The sequence below is a fragment of the Phaethon aethereus genome, assembly GCF_964289735.1.
Source record: "Phaethon aethereus genome assembly, chromosome: 23".
In the NCBI taxonomy this organism is placed as follows: Eukaryota; Metazoa; Chordata; class Aves; order Phaethontiformes; family Phaethontidae; genus Phaethon; species Phaethon aethereus.
Window position 1 is genome coordinate 5257113 of NC_138599.1, and position 16978 is coordinate 5274090.

Sequence of the window (16978 nt, forward strand, 5' to 3'; positions counted from 1 at the left end):
CAAAGCCTGAGCCCTTTACAACGGGGGAGTCTCCTCACGGCGGTCAACCCAGCTCCTTTCACCGGCGCTGGATTAGCTCTGCTCGGAGGGGCGGCAGGGACCGAGCTGCAAAGAGCCTCCTTGGTCGGGCCCCAAGCACCCCGCCACCACAGATAAAACACCCCATTTCCAACGGCCAAGCCCTGTCCCTCGGGGGCAAACAGGACTTCCCGAGCACTTCAGAGAAGCAGCAACTTCTGCTGTGAAGTTCTCAGCTTGCTCTCCCTTTTCTCAGCTGTGAAAAAACCAAGCAGGGACCTCTGGAAACATCTCTTTCCTTCCAAATCGTTGGCTGAGACTCACCGCCCTCCCACCTCTGCATGGAAATGAGTGGGGAAAGAGGAGACCCTATTTTTTTTTTCCCTCCCATGCCACCCTTGCAGGGCTGGGGAGAGGGCAGGGCTGCTGCCTGCATGCTGGGGTCTGCCGAAACCTTTCTGAGCAGCATTGCTATTCCGAACAAGTTAACTCCTCCACAACAGATCGATGGTTATGCCGGGAGCCGGGTTGGGAGGGGAGCGGGCAGGAAGGCTCACGCTTCCTTGATTTCCTTCTCTGGAAATGTGTGGTTTTCACGTGCTCTTCTCTCGGCTCCTGCCACAACACAGCACGGCTGCAGGGACCGGCACCTACCGGGGGATGCGGCAACGTACCACTGCGGGCTGGACTAACCGCTCCCACCTCAAACCAGAAGGAAAATGCCCCAAAATGCCAGTGCAAAACACAGTCCTCCACCTCTCCAGCTACCAAAGCAGTGCACCGAGCCGGCCGCAGCAGCAAGCCATTAATTTCCAAGAGCAACACCCACTCTAGGGGCAGGACAGCGGGAATATCATCCGCAGAGTTTGCGCACCCCAAAACCCCACGTGGCCGTCTCCTGGGGCACGCTTGTATCGACGAGGCGCCTGCGTAGGGACAGGGACATCCCTTGCCACCAGACAGGCTCCCCAGCTGAACCGGGACACACAGACGGCAGCTCCAGGGCGAGGACAAGCCGCTGCCCTCCCTCCCCAGGGCCAGGATTTGTCCCCCCCTTCCCACCAGGCCTCATGGACGGAAGGAAAGCATCCCTCCAGCTTTCCTTTGTTCTCCGCCGACACCAGGCAAGCACCCAGTGCCGGGGCAGAGCACCGGCATGGTCTGTGCTGGAAACCCTGGGCCAGAAACCCTCATGCTACGGCATGAGCAATTCGTCTCCTTCCAGAAAGTTTGCACAGCACCCGCGCCCGTACCACCCTGCTGCCGCCACCCTCCTGCGTATTTTGCTGCCCAGTAACCCAAACCTTTCCCTCTTTCATACCCCCACGAGCAAGATCTGTAGGATATCTGGTGCTTGGGAGAGCCCAGACGATTCAGGAGAAGAAAGGAGCTAGTTTTTCATTTATTTTTTTCTTTAGCTCAGCGGGGCAGATTCCTAAGCGAGACACGCCGTCCTTCACCCTCCTCCACCGATTTCCAAGCCACTTCGCCCAATCGTGCCATGACACGCGACAACAACGGAGGGACGGTCACAACACAGCTCCCTCCCTTCCTCCCAGGAACATGCGAGGGCTGGGGGGGAGCGAGAGGCTGGGCTGCAAACAGCTGAGTTGCAGGAAATATATAGAGAGGGGATTCACATTTCCAGGGGCCAAACCCAGCCTGTGGTTTAAGTCCTCCTCCCACCGCTCAAGAAGAGACCTGGCTGAAATCCTTCCTTAGTTTTTGGGTTTTGGGTTTTTTTTTTTTGCCCTGGCTTGGCCCTGCTCCACTCGCTGGCGTAAACTGGCGTAAAGCAGGAGTGCGGATTTCACCGCGCACACCCAGCTGGCCCCGCAGATGTTAGTGTCACCTATGCAACGCGGAGGAAAGTCACTCCCGAGCACAGCGGAGCTGTAAGTGCCGCTTCCCAGCGCCGCAATTAAAACGTGGCTTTTTATTTTTAATGTCCCTATCAAACATCCTCGCCAGAATCTCTTCTGGGATGACTGCACCCATCTGCTGCGAGGACAGGGTAGGGATCTGGGCATAAGATGTCTCAGAAGTTACGCCGATCAAAATTATGGTTTTCTTGGCAGCCCCCGCACCCCTCCGATCGCTGCTGCAGGCGCCAGGACCCCGGTGCAACGCCCAGCCCCACGTTTCCCCCCACCCCGAAGAGTTAATGCTGGCAATGAGCAGCAACCCCCTGCATCAGCCAGCCCCATCCTGCATCCTCCTCATCCCAGCAGGTCTGGGCACGGGATAAATAAAGGCACAAAACCCACCGGGGGGTGGACAACTTCCCTCTCCCCCAGGCTTGGGTCGGTTTGACAGGTACGAAACCCCCGGCACTGCACCCCGGGAGCAGGGCGATGTTTATCCTCTCCAACGCAGCCAAAGAGCCCGAGCCGTGACACGCAACCACCGGGGCTACCGACAGCAGGAGCCGAGCCTGCGCCTACCCCGGTGTAGCGCGGGGGGCCAGGAATCACGCTCCCCTTTTTTTATTTCCAGCCCCAGTAACTTTCCCAGAGGCGACTGGAGCGGGGGGGGAGCTGAGCCAAAGCCCGGTCCCCTGGCACCCAAACCTCCCCCTCGCCTTGCTGCCCGGCGTCCGTCCCGCACCGCCGATCGGCATTTCCCCGGTGGGGAAACTGAGTCACGGCCCCGAAGGTACCGGCCACCCTCCTCCTTCAGCAGGGACCCCCCCCTCCCAGCCCGTGCCCCTCAAGGCAGGAACCCCGCTGCTCCTACCTGAGCGTGGCACTCTCCCCTTGCCGCACTGTCACGTTGTCCATGGCTTTGGGGAAGGTGGCATCTCCGCTGCGCACGGGCACTCCTGCGGGCACAAGGAAGAGCAGCCTGAGACAGAGGACGACCAGGCACCTCCAGGGCAGGGCTAAGCACCCACCGACCCCCATCCTGGCCAGCAGGGACTTTTCCAACAGGCAAAAAACACACCCGACAAGGCCACCGGGAGCGAAAAGGTGGGGAGGGGGGGGAGGAGAGGAGGGAGGGGGTGCGTGTGTGTGGGGACGGGGGGGAGCAAAACCACCGGGGCGAGCGATGCGGAGCTCCACGGAGATCAGGAGAGCCCCCGGCAAGGCAGCCTGCGAGCACTGAGCCTGCCGAGCGGCATCCGGAGGGAGTCCCGGTATCCTTGGGTGAGGGAGGAGGACGGGAGGGCCGGGGAGGAGGAGGAAGAAGAAGAGGAGGAGGAGAAGTGGCAAAGGTGCTGGACGCTGGGCGAGCCGGCTCTTCCCGGGAAGCAGTCCGAGGCTCACTTGGGCGAAGAGGCGACGGGGGGGGCGCCCGGCTGCGCCCCGCTCCCGCCCCGCACGCTTGTCCCGAGTTCGCGGCTCCCCTCCGCAGCGCGGAGCGGGGGCAGTCCAAAAACCAGTAAAAAACAAAAACAAAAACAAAACAACCACCAAAAAACCACAAAACACCCCCGGAGCGAGCTAGCAAACGGGTCCAGACGCAAGAAGGCACAGCCAGCAAAGGCCTCCGAGGTGCCCAGCAGTTCCTCTCCTCCAGCCCCGCTGTCGGGTCCCAAAGGCGGGCTGGTCCGGGCGGAACACAGGACTGGAGGGGGCGTCAGGGTGGGCGGCTGCTCTCCCCAGCTCCCGGTTCAGCCGAGAAGCGGGGAGGCCGGGGCGCGGGGGCGCGGCGGCGGCGGCAGCATCCCAGCCCCGCCGGGAGCCATCCCCGGGCGGCGCGCAGGCTGGCTGCCCGCGGTTGTCATGGCAGCGGCTCCATCGCTGACCGGCACTTCGCCTCCCGCACACCCCTCCCCACGCACACCAGCCCCCCCCCGCCCCACGCACCGAGCACCCGCAACACGGGGAGCGGCGGCGCGCGCTCCACACGCCAGCCTTTAACCCCCGCCGCACCACGCTCCCGGGGGGACGGGATGCCGGGACCCCCCCGCGCTTCCCCCTCGTCCTTACCTGCGCCCGGCAGCCAGCACCGGTCTAGTTCTACCATTTGCCTTCCTCTACCTCCGCACCATCCCCTCCCCAGGCGGCAAAGCCGCTATGCAGTCGCGGGGGGAAGGGGAAACTGAGGCACGGGACAATTCCCCCCCCCCCAAGTCAGGCAGAGAGGCAGGAGTGTGCCCCTCTGGTCCTCTGCACCTCACAGACACGCAGCACGAGCTTAAGTGGCAAATTCCTCCCCAGCCGCGAGCACGGTCCCCACGTACTTTTTATCAGCTCATAATTTAACAAATACCACATTTGCTTATGCCTAGTAATTCCTCCTTCCCTCCGCTAGCGGCTGAGCACATTAATATTTCCAGGCACAGCTTCATGGTGGTAAAAGGTGCCGGGGAGCCATCCTCAGCGCACAAAGTCCTGGAGCCACTGAGCGAGGGCTGAGCAGCCTAGCCACAGCTTTCGGGGTGCTGCGCCCCTGGAAGCCCCCCCTCGAGCTGCGGCAGTCCAACGTTAGAGGAAACCAGGCCTCCTCCATCCGCTGTCCCCGATGACTTCTCCGCCATGCGGGACCTTATCCAAAAGTCCTCCCTCCCTCCATTCCCCACTGTGTGCTCGGCAGCTATTACACGGCACCAATTTTATGGCTTTTTTTTTACCCCCCCTGAAATCGCTGCCAACCTGAGCAGGATTCAAACTGGTGACCTAGATGTGAAAGGATCCATAGCCCGTTACTAATCCCCGGAGCCTCCGAATCCCCTGTAAACTACTGCTTAATTCACTAACTGTGCTATTTAATCTCTAAAACATTATGAGCTGTGCCGGGCAGAGAAAACACACTCAATCAAATAAAGCTTTATTATTATTGTGTGTGCCGATAGGTCATATGAGAAGGGGATTGCTTTGCAAGTCTCTCCACTTCCTCCTCCTCTTGAAGGCTCTCTGCTTCTCGAATTTAGCGCTGGTGGGACGTGCTGCCTCGAATCCTTCGTTTCATCAGCAGCTTTCCCCAGCTCTTGGTTTAATCTCTGCATCTCACTCTGCATCTCACTCTGCCCCTGCCCGGTCTGGCAGGGGAGGGGTAAACGCTCTGCCTTCAGCAGGTCCTTTGGGCCCACAAGTTACCTGGGGAGGGGTCTCTGAAACCTGACCGCCAAAAGCGAGACCATCAGCGGTCGGGTGAAACTCCGACCGGGGTTGTGGCATTGCACCGGGGTGCACAAGTCAGCGAAGAAAAATTAAAAAAAGCCCCAACGAATGCTGCTTTTGCCGATTCTTGCGGCATCCAGGCGGGATGGGGACCTCGCCGTGCTACCTAGTCACTGCTGGGGAACACCCTCGCGTGCAGGAGCTACAAGCCAGCGCCGCGCTCATCACGCAAGAGCTCGCTTTCTTTGTGAGGCCGCTCCTTTGGATGAGCGGAGACCATCTCCTGTGTCAGCAAAACCAAAGGGATTCCAATAACCACAGCCAGTTAACCTTTTAACACAGCATTCGGGCCCAGATGGCCGGGAACATCTTAAATCACCAGAGAAAGCACCTGCCTAAAGCTGAAAGCGTGCGAGGTTGGGGCAGAACGCGACCCGCTGAGCAGCTTCAGCTCTTGCAAGGGCTAAATTTGGTCCACTGTTAGGAGATCAACAGCATTGTGTGAAAATCCCAAGGAATTTAAATCCAGTATCGCCGGCTCCTGCATACTAAAGCCCAGCAGAATCCCTGGTCTATCTCCCCGTCTCCAGCTCTCCCTCCCTTGCATACATACAATGTACATATAAATCAGCCTGTCACAGCTCGTCTCTTTTCTGACAGCTGTAATTGCTTCAGACTATAAAAATATCTATAGACAATAAACACAACGCGTGAAAACAGCAAAGAGAAAACGAAATCAAGATTCCTTTAAATAATTCAGTTGCTCCAGCAGCAGAGGAGCCAGCAACCGAGTCCAGCTGTGAAGGTTCAGCAGCAAGAGAAAGAGAGCTTTGTAGCCTCCTCGGGGGATGAGAGAGTCTTTTTTCCTTCGTTGGTTTTTGACCACAGCAGAAGAAGAGCGTGCCGTACGTGGGCTAAGCCGCTTGCAAAGCAGCACCTACCCGAGCACGAAACGCAGCCTCTTGCTTTCAGCGTCTTCCCTTTCTTCCTACTCAAAGTCCTTCCCCCCCCCCATTGAGAGCAACAGGCGGGTGACAACGGCACGAGCAAAGCACAGGCACGCTCTAGGTATATATTTATCTCGTCGACCTCCTTCTTTTCAGCAAGGCTAAAGGCCCCCCTCTCCTGGCAGAGACCACAAACAGGGTGGCACAGCGGCGTGGGCAGGGAAGCGAGGGCTGGCGTTGCTTGGGACTGCGGTGGGAAGAGGAACGGCGGCAGGGCTGGGAGCCGGGGCAGGAATTCCCTTGGGAAGATGGCAACTGGCAGGGAGAATGCCGAAACCACGGACAGGGAAGGGGTTAGAAGGAGCAAGAGCCCGTGGGTTTGCTTTGCAGAGGAGCATCCTGATGGGAGCGACCGGAGAGATGATGGCCGGGGAGGGGGAACCGTGCAGGCAGAGCAGAGGGCAGCGACTGCAAGCCCGGCGGTTTGTCAGCCAGGCAAAACCGTTTTCAGCAGATATTTACTCAATTTTCTAGAAAGAGATTGGACGGGGTGAAAGGCAGCAGTGCCAGGGCGCAGAGACTCCCGTAAACATCTTTCTATCCTTGGCTCACGTGGGGCTTCCCGCCGGCCAGCTGGGGCTTTCATTTTAAGATTTTAAGCAAATCAGTCCCCCAAAAATGCCCCCGGGGAAGAACCACGGCGCTCGGCCTGGGCCAGCGCTTCCCGCAGCCGGCTGCAAAGGGACCCTGGCTCCTTCTGCCAGGCCTGGGAGCCTTCCAGCAAACCCTGCCCCAACCTCAGGCTTTCTGAGCAAAACCAAGCCTAAGCGTCTAATCTGCGGATTTGAGCGTCCCGAAGGCTGATAACCAGATGCAAAATTGCAGTTAAGGTTCCTCTATCAAGCAAAACACCACAATCGCTGCATTTTTGGGGGTTTTCTCAGAAATATCTAGCACAACTCTAGCATCTATTTTGCATGTAGCTGCGTGCAGGGATGGGCGATAGATCCTCACATACAAATTGTGCCTATATACCTGCCTGCAAACCTATATACATAAAATACTACACCTCCCCACACTAAAAGACTTCATTCCTGGGGGGGAAAAAAAAAAAAAAAATTACTTTCAATAAGTAGGTCATAGCTAGGCAATTTGTACAGCCAGATTTTTCTTTTAATTCCTTTTTTCCTTTTCACGAAGCTGATAGATGGCAATCTATAACCCCAAAGTGGAAATTTATTTTTAATCTGAAATTGCCAAATATGATCAGAAACATAATTTATGCTCGAGCCATTCTCGTTCCTTCAAAATGAAAACATGATTTCATAACCCCATTTGTGCTATCGCGTACCACATTATTCTCCAATAAGCCCAGAGTTACAAAAAAAGTGCTTAATTTTCCTGGCATTAGTCAGGTGAATGACACACGAGTCCGGGGGAGCTTTTCCTGAATAACTACTGAGCCCTCAGTGTCTACAACCATTCACCGCAGACACAGAGGACGCGGGCTCCGGCTCCGCTCACCAAGCTGACTCAATTATCCCCTCGTTAATGGTGGCCCCAATTAAGAAACAATGATTGGGAACCATACTTGGCTGGAGCCATTTGGAGCCACTCTCGCCCCAAAGGCATTCCTGGAGCTGGAGAAATTGCCCTTTTGGGGATGTTTCTAGGCCAGTTTTCTGAACGCGAGAAGCATCCTCATGGGCACCCAGCCCTCAATCCCTTACGCTGAAGGCAGGCAGCGACTACCAGCACCCTTCTTCCCGGTGTTTAAAAACAACGCAGGAGACCCCATTCGTCCCCGCTAAAGATGCCGTTAATATTTAACTGGCATTTTTATAAACTTCCAGTGACCGTCCTATTAAATTCAAATGAAGTGTGCTTTTGGGAGCCTTGCCCTAAAGCCATGTCGGGATCCGCTGCCTGCTCTGCCTGCACTTTGCACCAGGCGCCTTTGCTGTAAAAAAGAACATTTTATTTGCCCTTTAAGAAACTGCTGGACTTGGGTTTGTCGCTTGCTCTCATCGGGCTCCGGAGCTCGGGATTTTCAAGCACGAGTTAACCCCTTCCAGGGCACCCCCGGCTGAGCTGCGCTGCCTCGGGCTCGCTGCAGCCAAGGGGCTGGAGGACCAGCCACCCTGCGAAAGGCTGCCAAAGCCGACGGTAGCCCCGAGCCCCTGGTTCAGAGCCAAAGCCAGCAAAGGTTTCACCTCCCTGCAACACCGCAAGAGGTAACCCAGAAGGTACCACCTGAGGAAGAGGACAGTGGCCTGGGCAGGAGGAAGGCCCTTACATATGCAGAGCTACACAAGAGCATCCCTGAGGATGCTCTGATGTACGTTACAGATGGGGCAGGCAGCGCCGCAGCCCGGACACAGTGGTCCCCAAGGCCTGGCTCTTCCCTCAGGATTACTCCTTTCTCCCACTGTTCTCAGTCTTTCAGCTTTTTACAACAGCCCAGCCAACACAACGTAGAAACACAGAATCTTTGGGTTGGAAGGGACCTTTGAGGCCATCTAGTCCACTCCCCCTGCGGTGAGCAGGGACACCTTCAACTACAGCAGGTTGCTCAGAGCCCCGTCCAGCCTGACCTGGAACGTTCCCAGGGTATTTAAGAAGCGACACCCCCGTACATCCAGTCTTAACATCTACACAGGGAGTTAAAAAAAAGTTACCGAGGAGATACCAAGCCACGCTGGCACAGTAAAAGTTATGAACTGGGCTCGATCCTCGGTACAGATCAATATTGCTTTTACATAAATCTGTTCCTTGTTGCGTCGCTGTGAGGTTACGTCGCCATATTAACGCCCCGAAAGGCATCCTATACACTCGCTCCACATCCACAGCGGAGTTTGGTCGGCGTGAATCAGGTGCCAGAGACAGCTGACGATGCGGGATAAAACCACGCCATTAGCCATCTAACAGCGTTTTGTAAGCGTGTGACGTTAGGCCAGGGCCCCACAACGCAATCCACTCTGCGTTTTAACGGGAGTAAGTGCCCGTGGGAAGAAAAAGCTGAATGGGCCAAAAAGCGAAGCCAGCCACGCCTCGGGTCCCACCGCCGCCGTCCGGGAGCTCCGGCTACCTTAAACGTGAAGGCATCAGCTTCTCCCCCCCGAAGTTTTGCCCGCAGTTTGGGGACGTTTGTGAGCTCTGTGTCGGGTAACCCTTTGGAGGAGCAGCTGCAAGAGCTGCTGTGCCCTCTCCCGGGCAGCAAGGGTGGCCCCGAACAAGACACACCAAGCCAAGCCTTCCCCAGCCCATCCGGATTTCGGCGCACGCTTCCTAAACCCCGGGGGGAAGCAGGGAGGCACATCTCCCTGGCTGACGCTGGCCCGTCGCCACATCCACCCCCAGCTTCACCTCATATCCCCCAGCCAAGCCCCTTCCTACCAGAACACCACGTGGTCCACGCAAAGCAGGCACCAGGAGCGGAGTAGATGTCCTGACTTAGACCACGATGCTCAATAACAAAGCAGATTACGAAGGGCAGGGGCCCCGAAACCCCTCTTTTCAAACCAGCGAGCGTGCTCAGCCGCTCTCAGCGAAGCCCCAGCCCGCTGCCGGGTCTTCGGCGTCTATGAAAATCAGACTCTCCTGGAGACACTAATTTGCCTTTTGCCCGCGGCTGCCTTTGGACCTGGCTCACACACCTTCAAAAACAGGGTGGTGAGACGCGAGGAACCCCCAAAAGGGGCTGCTTCTCAACGCCTGCACCTTCGCAGGGCCCATCTTTTGCCAACCTTAAGTCGCGTTTCGCAAGGCACCGGGGTTGCCAAATTTTTTGAGCGCTCCTCGGGAACAAAAGCCGGGCGCGCTGCCGTCTGCCTGTATCAATTTTAGTTTTGCCGCTGGTCCTCTGACCCTCGCGGCGCTATGCATCCAAGAATAATATTAATAATAGTCATGCCATTAAGCAAGATGCTTGGTTTGAATCTGAAGATTTTGAGAAATGATCTCATAAATTTAATTCCCGGGGTACCATCTTTGAGCGTTAACAGGCACAGTCGCCTCTGAATTCTGGGAAATGAGCATAATTACATGGAGATCGACAAGGCACAAATGCCAAGAATTCTGTTAACCTTTAATACTGCAAAAAAACTCTCCCCTTGTAATTATCTCTTTCCTTTGTCTTAAATGTTACTGATGAATATTTAGTGGGATAAGCAAATATAGGGAGGCTGAGGGGCGCAAGGAAGCGCAGAGTAACGCTGCAAAGCTCAAAGCATTGCTGCAAGCTGGGACCCCGGGTCGCAGAAGCTGCCACCCAGGGCAACGACAGCCCCGCGGTGACACGCAGCCACTGCAGAGCCAGCGGAGGGTAATTTGAGTTACACCAAAATCCAAATTAATTCCCCGCGCTGCTGCAAATGCACCTTCGCCCGGGAGCGGGCAGGGAGCGATCCCGTGGCCCTCAGCGGGACGGTTTCAGGTGCCCTTTCTCCAAACCAAACTTTGTCTTGGAATAAAACTTCTCGGGTAAAGAACACATCACCTTTCAAACACATCCTCCCTAGGGCTGCAAATGGCACTGCCCTCTTGCTGCACATCGGGTCTGATGGAAAGAAGATTTTCTCCCGGCGTGAACTGCATTAATATCTGTCACCACTCTGGCATTTCTGCCTATAATGATGAAAAATACGTGCAGAGAATGCGGGGTGCTCTCAGCACCACCTCCCTCCCCATGAAGCGAAATTAGAAGCAGCTGCTCCTGCTCCTATCCTCTTTACGGCCCTACAGCATTATCTCTGGAAGCTTATTATTTGGGAGATGGCGTGGGGGTAACCGAGACTCACGACCTATCCGTATTCAAAATGAGCCTCGCCGCAGACGGGGGCTCAGCTCTGCCCTCCCCTGAGCTGGAGACCGGTGTAAAGGTCACTCTCCTCTTTTAATGTCGCGTCAGGCCGACCGCTGCGCGAACAAGGAAAAGAAAAAGGCACGTCTCCCCCGCCGGGGGACGGAGAAAACCCGTCTCTGTCCTGGGAGGAGCGTTGCCGGCACGAGGTGGTCGGGCTGTAACCACCTGCGACACCAAACGCTTTCGGACCACCGTCCGGGAGCCCTGCGAGGGGTGGAGGCAGCGTCCTCCTGGCTTTGAAGATGCTGCTTTCAAGCATAGCCCAGCCAGCAGACGGACTCGCTGCTTGGGATGAGCAAGGAGGCAGCGAATCCTGTGCCGTGGAGGAGCGGGATCGCAGCACACCCCTGGCACCTGCCCCAAAATGCTGGAGGCGGCAAGGGGGGGACGAGAAGATGCACCGGCCATGAGCGTCCCGGCCCCAGACCCTGGAGATGTCACAGGCCACCTGCCCAGGTCCTCTTGCTCTTCGCTGCTGCTGCGAGCTGTGCTCAGCCCAGCTGGAATCGCACCTCCCCATCGCTCCGCAAACGCATCCCAAATTAACTGGCGCTGCCCGGGCCACCGAGTTCGTGAGCTGGTCCACCTCGGAGTCCCGCAGTCCCACCGGAAAGGCTGGGTGCCATGGGAGAGGCTGGAGTAGTCTCCAGAGCAAACATTCCCTCCAGCCTCAAAGCGAGACCTTTACGGACTCCCTCCTCCCCCGTTCCAGGAGGAACGAAGCCCAAGCAGTATTTATTCACAGAGGACCGAGGAGAAAAATGAAATAAAAGAGGTTAGCTCATTAAGTACGATACCTACCCCCTCCCAAGAGCGGTCTGAGGAACCGGCTTTGTGGTTGCGGAGGGGAGGAACGTGTGTCAAAGCCCAGAGCCAGGGCTGCCGGTAGCAGCGAGGGCTCCAAACCTTCCCGAGACCACAACGGGCAGGGGCCTGGGGTCCCGGCAGCCCCATCCAGCAGCCCCCGGCTTTTTCCAACCTCAGAATGCGGCAGATGTTTGGTCTCCTCCCTCTCCTCTCTCTTTTTGCCTGCCTTCAACCGGAGCAAGCTTTCTAGTCTCCAAGCTGCTTTTATGCCCCTTTAAAAGGTTATAAAAGCTGTCTTTATATTCCAATAAAGGGATATAAAACCAACCTTTTTCGCAGTTCAGTAAAGGTGGTTAACTCTTCCCCCCATTAACACTTTTTGCCTCGGTGCCATGTGCACGCGCGGGCTGCTGCAGGGCACGGAGGAGGATGGGGCCTCGGGCGTCGCGTCCCGAAGCAGGAGACGGCGGCAGCATCCCGAGGGACAGGGAGCAAGAGGCCGAGCTCGGGCCAGGCAGGTCTGATGCCAAGCAGAGATGGGCATCATGGCCCCAGCTGCTGCCCAAAAAGGAGAGAGATGAGGCTACAGCGAGAAACTCATCACCGGATACCCTGTGCTGGCGCATCTACTCCAACGAAAATAGCTCCTGAAAGCTGGCTTGAGCCCAAGGAAGGGCTATGCTGTGGCATGACAAAAATTCAGAGGGACCAAGCGATGGACTATATACATCAAGGGGCGAGCAGTTGCCCAGCAGGGTTTTTGCATCACCTGGCAAAGCTCCCTCGAACGTAAGCGACGACAAACTGCAGCTATCCCGGCCAGCATCCTTGCGCGAACTACCTAGCCAGAGCACCTAGGACCGTGCCACCTTGCCTCCCGCGTGACGAGGGACGCTCACCGCTCGCCGCCGACCCCCTGCTCTCTGCAACATCCATTGAGACCTTACGAACCGTGGGCCGGGGATCCGCAGAGCATCGGCGCCGCATGTAGCGTGACGGGACCCCGCTCCCCACCGCAGCCTCCAGACACGGCTCTAATTATTATTTACCGTTTGTGCGGCCATCCCGTGGCTCGCTATCAGTCTTTCTCAAAAGTGCCTCTTGCCTTGGAATAGGATCTAAACCCATCCTGCCGTCTGTCCAACAGCCTCTCCGGGCATTAAAACAAGGAGGTTTATTATTTTTTGTGACAGCCTGTTCTGCAAGGTGAACACAACTCGTATGAATCAAACCGACTCGGATTTCATACATCATTCCCCAGCACCACCAAGCTGAAGGGCAGGAGGGGGTTCGGCTGCCGAATACAGAGCAGAGGAGGGTGTTTATCGGCGGTGATCTATCAGTGATCGGGAGGCTGCGGGGCGCTGGGACCGTGGCTGCTGGCACGATGCTGCCGGAGGGAGAGGAGCGGGGAAGACGTGAGTCCATAAATAAGGCGAGCCTGGCGCGAGCAGCTATCGGGAGCCCAAATTGAAGCCCGGCACCCCGGCAGCGAGAACCTTTCCCGTCTGTGCCCCCAGTCCCTGACCTCCTTTAGCCCCCACCGCCCCTCCGCACGTACGGTGGGATGGGGACCGAGCTCTGGCCCGGGGCAGGAGCAGAGGAGAGGATCTTGCAGGCTTTGAGATGCTGCTCCACAGCCCGGCGGGCAGGCTGAGCCCTCCCTGCCACCACCGGCTAATTAACCTAGCTAATTGCCCTGACCGGGCTCCTTTTTGAAGGCTGCAGGAGAAGGAGGAGAGCAAAGGGAGAAGGCGAGCATCCGGGGCTCCCCGGGGAATTCAGAAGCGTTTACAGTCCCTGGCATGAGAAAATCCATACTCATCTTGGTTCCGGGAGGCAGGGCTGCCCTCCCACGCTCCTATTAGCAATTTCCAATCATCTTTTATTAGGCCTGCATTGATTTGCTGCTCAGTTCGGTGGGAACGAAGGCCTAAGAGCCTCGACCCAGTCTCAGCCGAGGCATCCAGGCACGGAGCCGACGGTGCCGGTGGGAGAGACGCGCTGGGATGCTGAGAGGGGTTCAGCTGTGCCCGTAGCAGAGCAGAAGCTGAGCTGCCATTTCCAAACAGCCTCGCACATCCCGCTGCATCTCCACCGCGGCCGGCCAGCACGTGCGGAAGAGGGACCGAGGGCAGGAGGGGCTGGGGGCTCCTCCTGATCTTTATTTAAGGAGCTCCTTCTGTGTTGGGGAGGGGGATTTGCACCGTGCCTCTTTCCAGCAGGGACTTCTGGAGCTCCGTCCCTGCCAAAAGCCAGCCCTGCAGAGCAGCGCGGGGCCAGCTATTACCCCCAAGGAGAAACAGGCTCCTAACGCTTCTGCTTCCCAGCCAACATTTCCAAGTAGCTTGTGAAACACAAATTCTGTTAGGAATCATCTGAATATTTTGCTCCGATAACGCCATAACACCAGCGTGCACATTAGCATATACACCACACAGAAAGGAGTATTTGAATATCAAAACAAAGTGAATTTACAGGGTCTTTTTTTCCCCCCCCTCTCCTGGCAAAGCCTTCACTGCCAGTTATCAGTTGCCAACTGTTTGCACCACAGCTTTTCCATGCGCGTCCCTGCTCTCATCAGACCTGCTGCTCTCCGCATCCCACGTCCTCAGATAACCCAAGACGTGCGGACGCGGGTACAACACGGACTTCGCAGCCTCTGGGGAGGAGAGCCCGGCGCGGGCAGGGAGGGCAGCGGGGCGGGCAGCTCTTTTGAGCCCTGCCAGAGGGACGGAGCAGGGGAGATGCAAACCCTCACGTGTCTGAGCCTCAGATACATCTCTCTGCACCCAACAGCACCCACCTCATCCCATCACAGCACCCACCTCATCCCATCACCCTTCCCAACAGACCGAGGGGGGAATGCACTAAAAACCACAACTTCGTTGCATTTAGACTTAATTCGATTTTTTTTTTTTTTTTTTTTTTTTAGCATGAGCCTTCATTTAGCGAGCGAGAGCCACTCCCTGAAACACCCCAAGAAATATTAAAATGGGAGAGTCAATTCAGAGGAGAGCGGTTCACAAACGCCGGCGGTGAGGCGGACGACAGCGGAGGGCTGCAAGCCTTGGATGTGCCTCACTTCAGACGCACGGGAGAAAATACAGACGCTCTTAAACCCTGCCCAAGATCTGCCAGCACAGAAACTTTAACTCCGCTTTGAACCAGCCAAGGGAATTATGTCCCCAGGAACCGGCCGTCTCCAGGCGGCATTCCGGAGGCGACGGGGAAGCGCAGCCCGGCCCCTCGCCGGTGCGTGGTGGTGGCCGAGGTGACGCCGCGGGAGGGACGGTCACCGAGCCGGGCGATGCTGGGATCCTGCAAGGGATGCACGACGGAGAGCGGGGGCTCTCCTGAAGTCGCCCGGCGTGGGGACGCGGTGGTGAGCCCGATGTCGTCACCGGGTAAACTTTGCCACTAGATAACAAGGCTTTGCTTCTAAGCAGAGGTCTCTGATGCCAATTACAAGCACATAATGAGCAAATCGGGTCTGATCCAAAGAGCCCGAGAGCAGCAGCTCTTCAGCTTGGAGACAGTCATATTATTTAAGGATCCGCTGCCCATTTTTTACCCTCTTGCTTCTTTTTTTTCTGTATACCTCCAGGCAGTTGGGAAGGGAGATGAAACCCAGGTACCACGAGACCTGAAGTCCTGTAACGAGCACGCTTGATTCCCCCTTCTCTCCCCACCAGCGGACACTGGTGCCCCACACGGAACAAAGATTGAGGGACTTTTGTCCCACGCTGAAATCGGGCTATTAAAGCCCTTGCTGGCACCCGCTGTGCCTTTTGACTGGCATCAGCGCACAGCTAGCAAACGAAGCGGGCCAAATTTTTCCCTGGCGTAGCTTAATTAAAGTCAATGATGTTACACCAGGGAGGAACCTGGCCCACTGTCCTGAGCCGGAGTCCACAACAAGTCCAGCTGGCAAGTCGCAGGCAGCTCGGCAGCAGTGGGAAGGATCCCTGGCACCGGGAGCGGCGCTGGGAACCGTATTCGGCATTTGCGAGTGGGAGACAGACTCAATAAACACAGCACTAAGTAAACCAGATCCGTAATAAATAACAACCAGCAGCGTTTCGCCTCTTCCAAATGCTACAGAGAACCCGACCAAATTGTCCTCCCAACTCCCATGAGTGGTGGGGACGTTTCATTAGCCCTATTACACTGACAGGGAAAGAGTCACTGGGAGCTTAATAATAATAAAAATCCATTATGTTACAGCGCTCGTCATCTGTGTATCTCAACCGGCTCCAAAAGGCAGGGAACCGGCTACGCTCGTTTTAATGGAGTGGGGGGGACGGAGATGCGCGAGGGGGTCAGCAATTAGCTTCAGGTCGCTCATCAAGCCAGACCCAAAGTTTGCCGAGGGGTGCCACTAATCCGCGACCGGGCTGGGCTGATGGGCTCGAAGCCACGAGCGGGATGGTTTTCGGGCAAGCTGTTGCTTCACAGCCTTGAATCGAAGGAGGTTTGCTCCCGGCCGGAGGGACCTGCTGCGGCTCGGCTCCGTCTGCCCAACCGAACCCGTGCCAACAGACCTCGGGGAGGTCCCACCAAAACTTCACCCGGGTTATAACGCTGACAGCGTTGAGAGGCACAATTACCCAGCAACCGCGGTACGATTACACAGTAGCTACGCTTTCCACACCTGTAATTTCCACTACACCCGTACAACTCTAAGCCTCGCTCCGTGGCTGCAAATTAATTAGAGTGTAAATGCCGTATCAGTGGTGCCACTGAATGCTAAAAGCACATAGCCACGGTGACCAGGAAGCCAAAGCCACAATTGCGGAGATGCAGGTAACCTTACAGCTGAAATGCAGAGAAATTCCCATTATAAGGACTAGTGGGTGGTGATGAGGTTATTCGAGAGCCTTACCACGGTGTAATTACACAGGACTTGTAAGGTAATTACAGCCCCGCTATTACATGCTACAACCCTCCATTTCATGCCTAATCCCATAAGGTAGATTCAGGGGGATAAAAGGCAGCAGCAAAAGACACCCAACTGTTGCAAGAAGGATGGACGGACACGGATTGACAGGGGCAGCAAAAGGAGAGGAGGTAGGAATGGAAATGCTCCAGGCGTCCGGAGACATCGCTAACGCCCAGAGCAGCCCCACAGTCATGCCGACCCTCCGATGCTCTGGGGATTCACACCAGCCCAGCGGGAAGAGCCGGGCTCCGTTGCCTGGGATCTACCGAGGAAGTATAAGCATTCATCAAAAGCCAATCTGCTTTTGAAAAGCAGAAAAAGAGGTTACTTCGGA

General features: G+C 56.5%; 1 protein-coding gene across 2 annotated transcripts in view; it reads right to left on the reverse strand.

Annotated features, from left to right (window-relative positions):
- Positions 1-16978, reverse strand: part of LOC309412954 (protein CEPU-1) — a gene marked incomplete at both ends in the record, with an annotated part of 344318 nt that overhangs the window by 136954 nt on the left and 190386 nt on the right. Inside the window, one exon of one of the 2 annotated variants that reach the window (XM_082010010.1) lies at positions 2755-2839. In XM_082010010.1, coding sequence (XP_081866136.1) covers positions 2755-2839 — 85 coding nt within the window. Of the gene's footprint in view, positions 1-2754; positions 2958-16978 lie in introns of those variants that run through there. The other variant, XM_082010009.1, reaches the window with a different exon arrangement.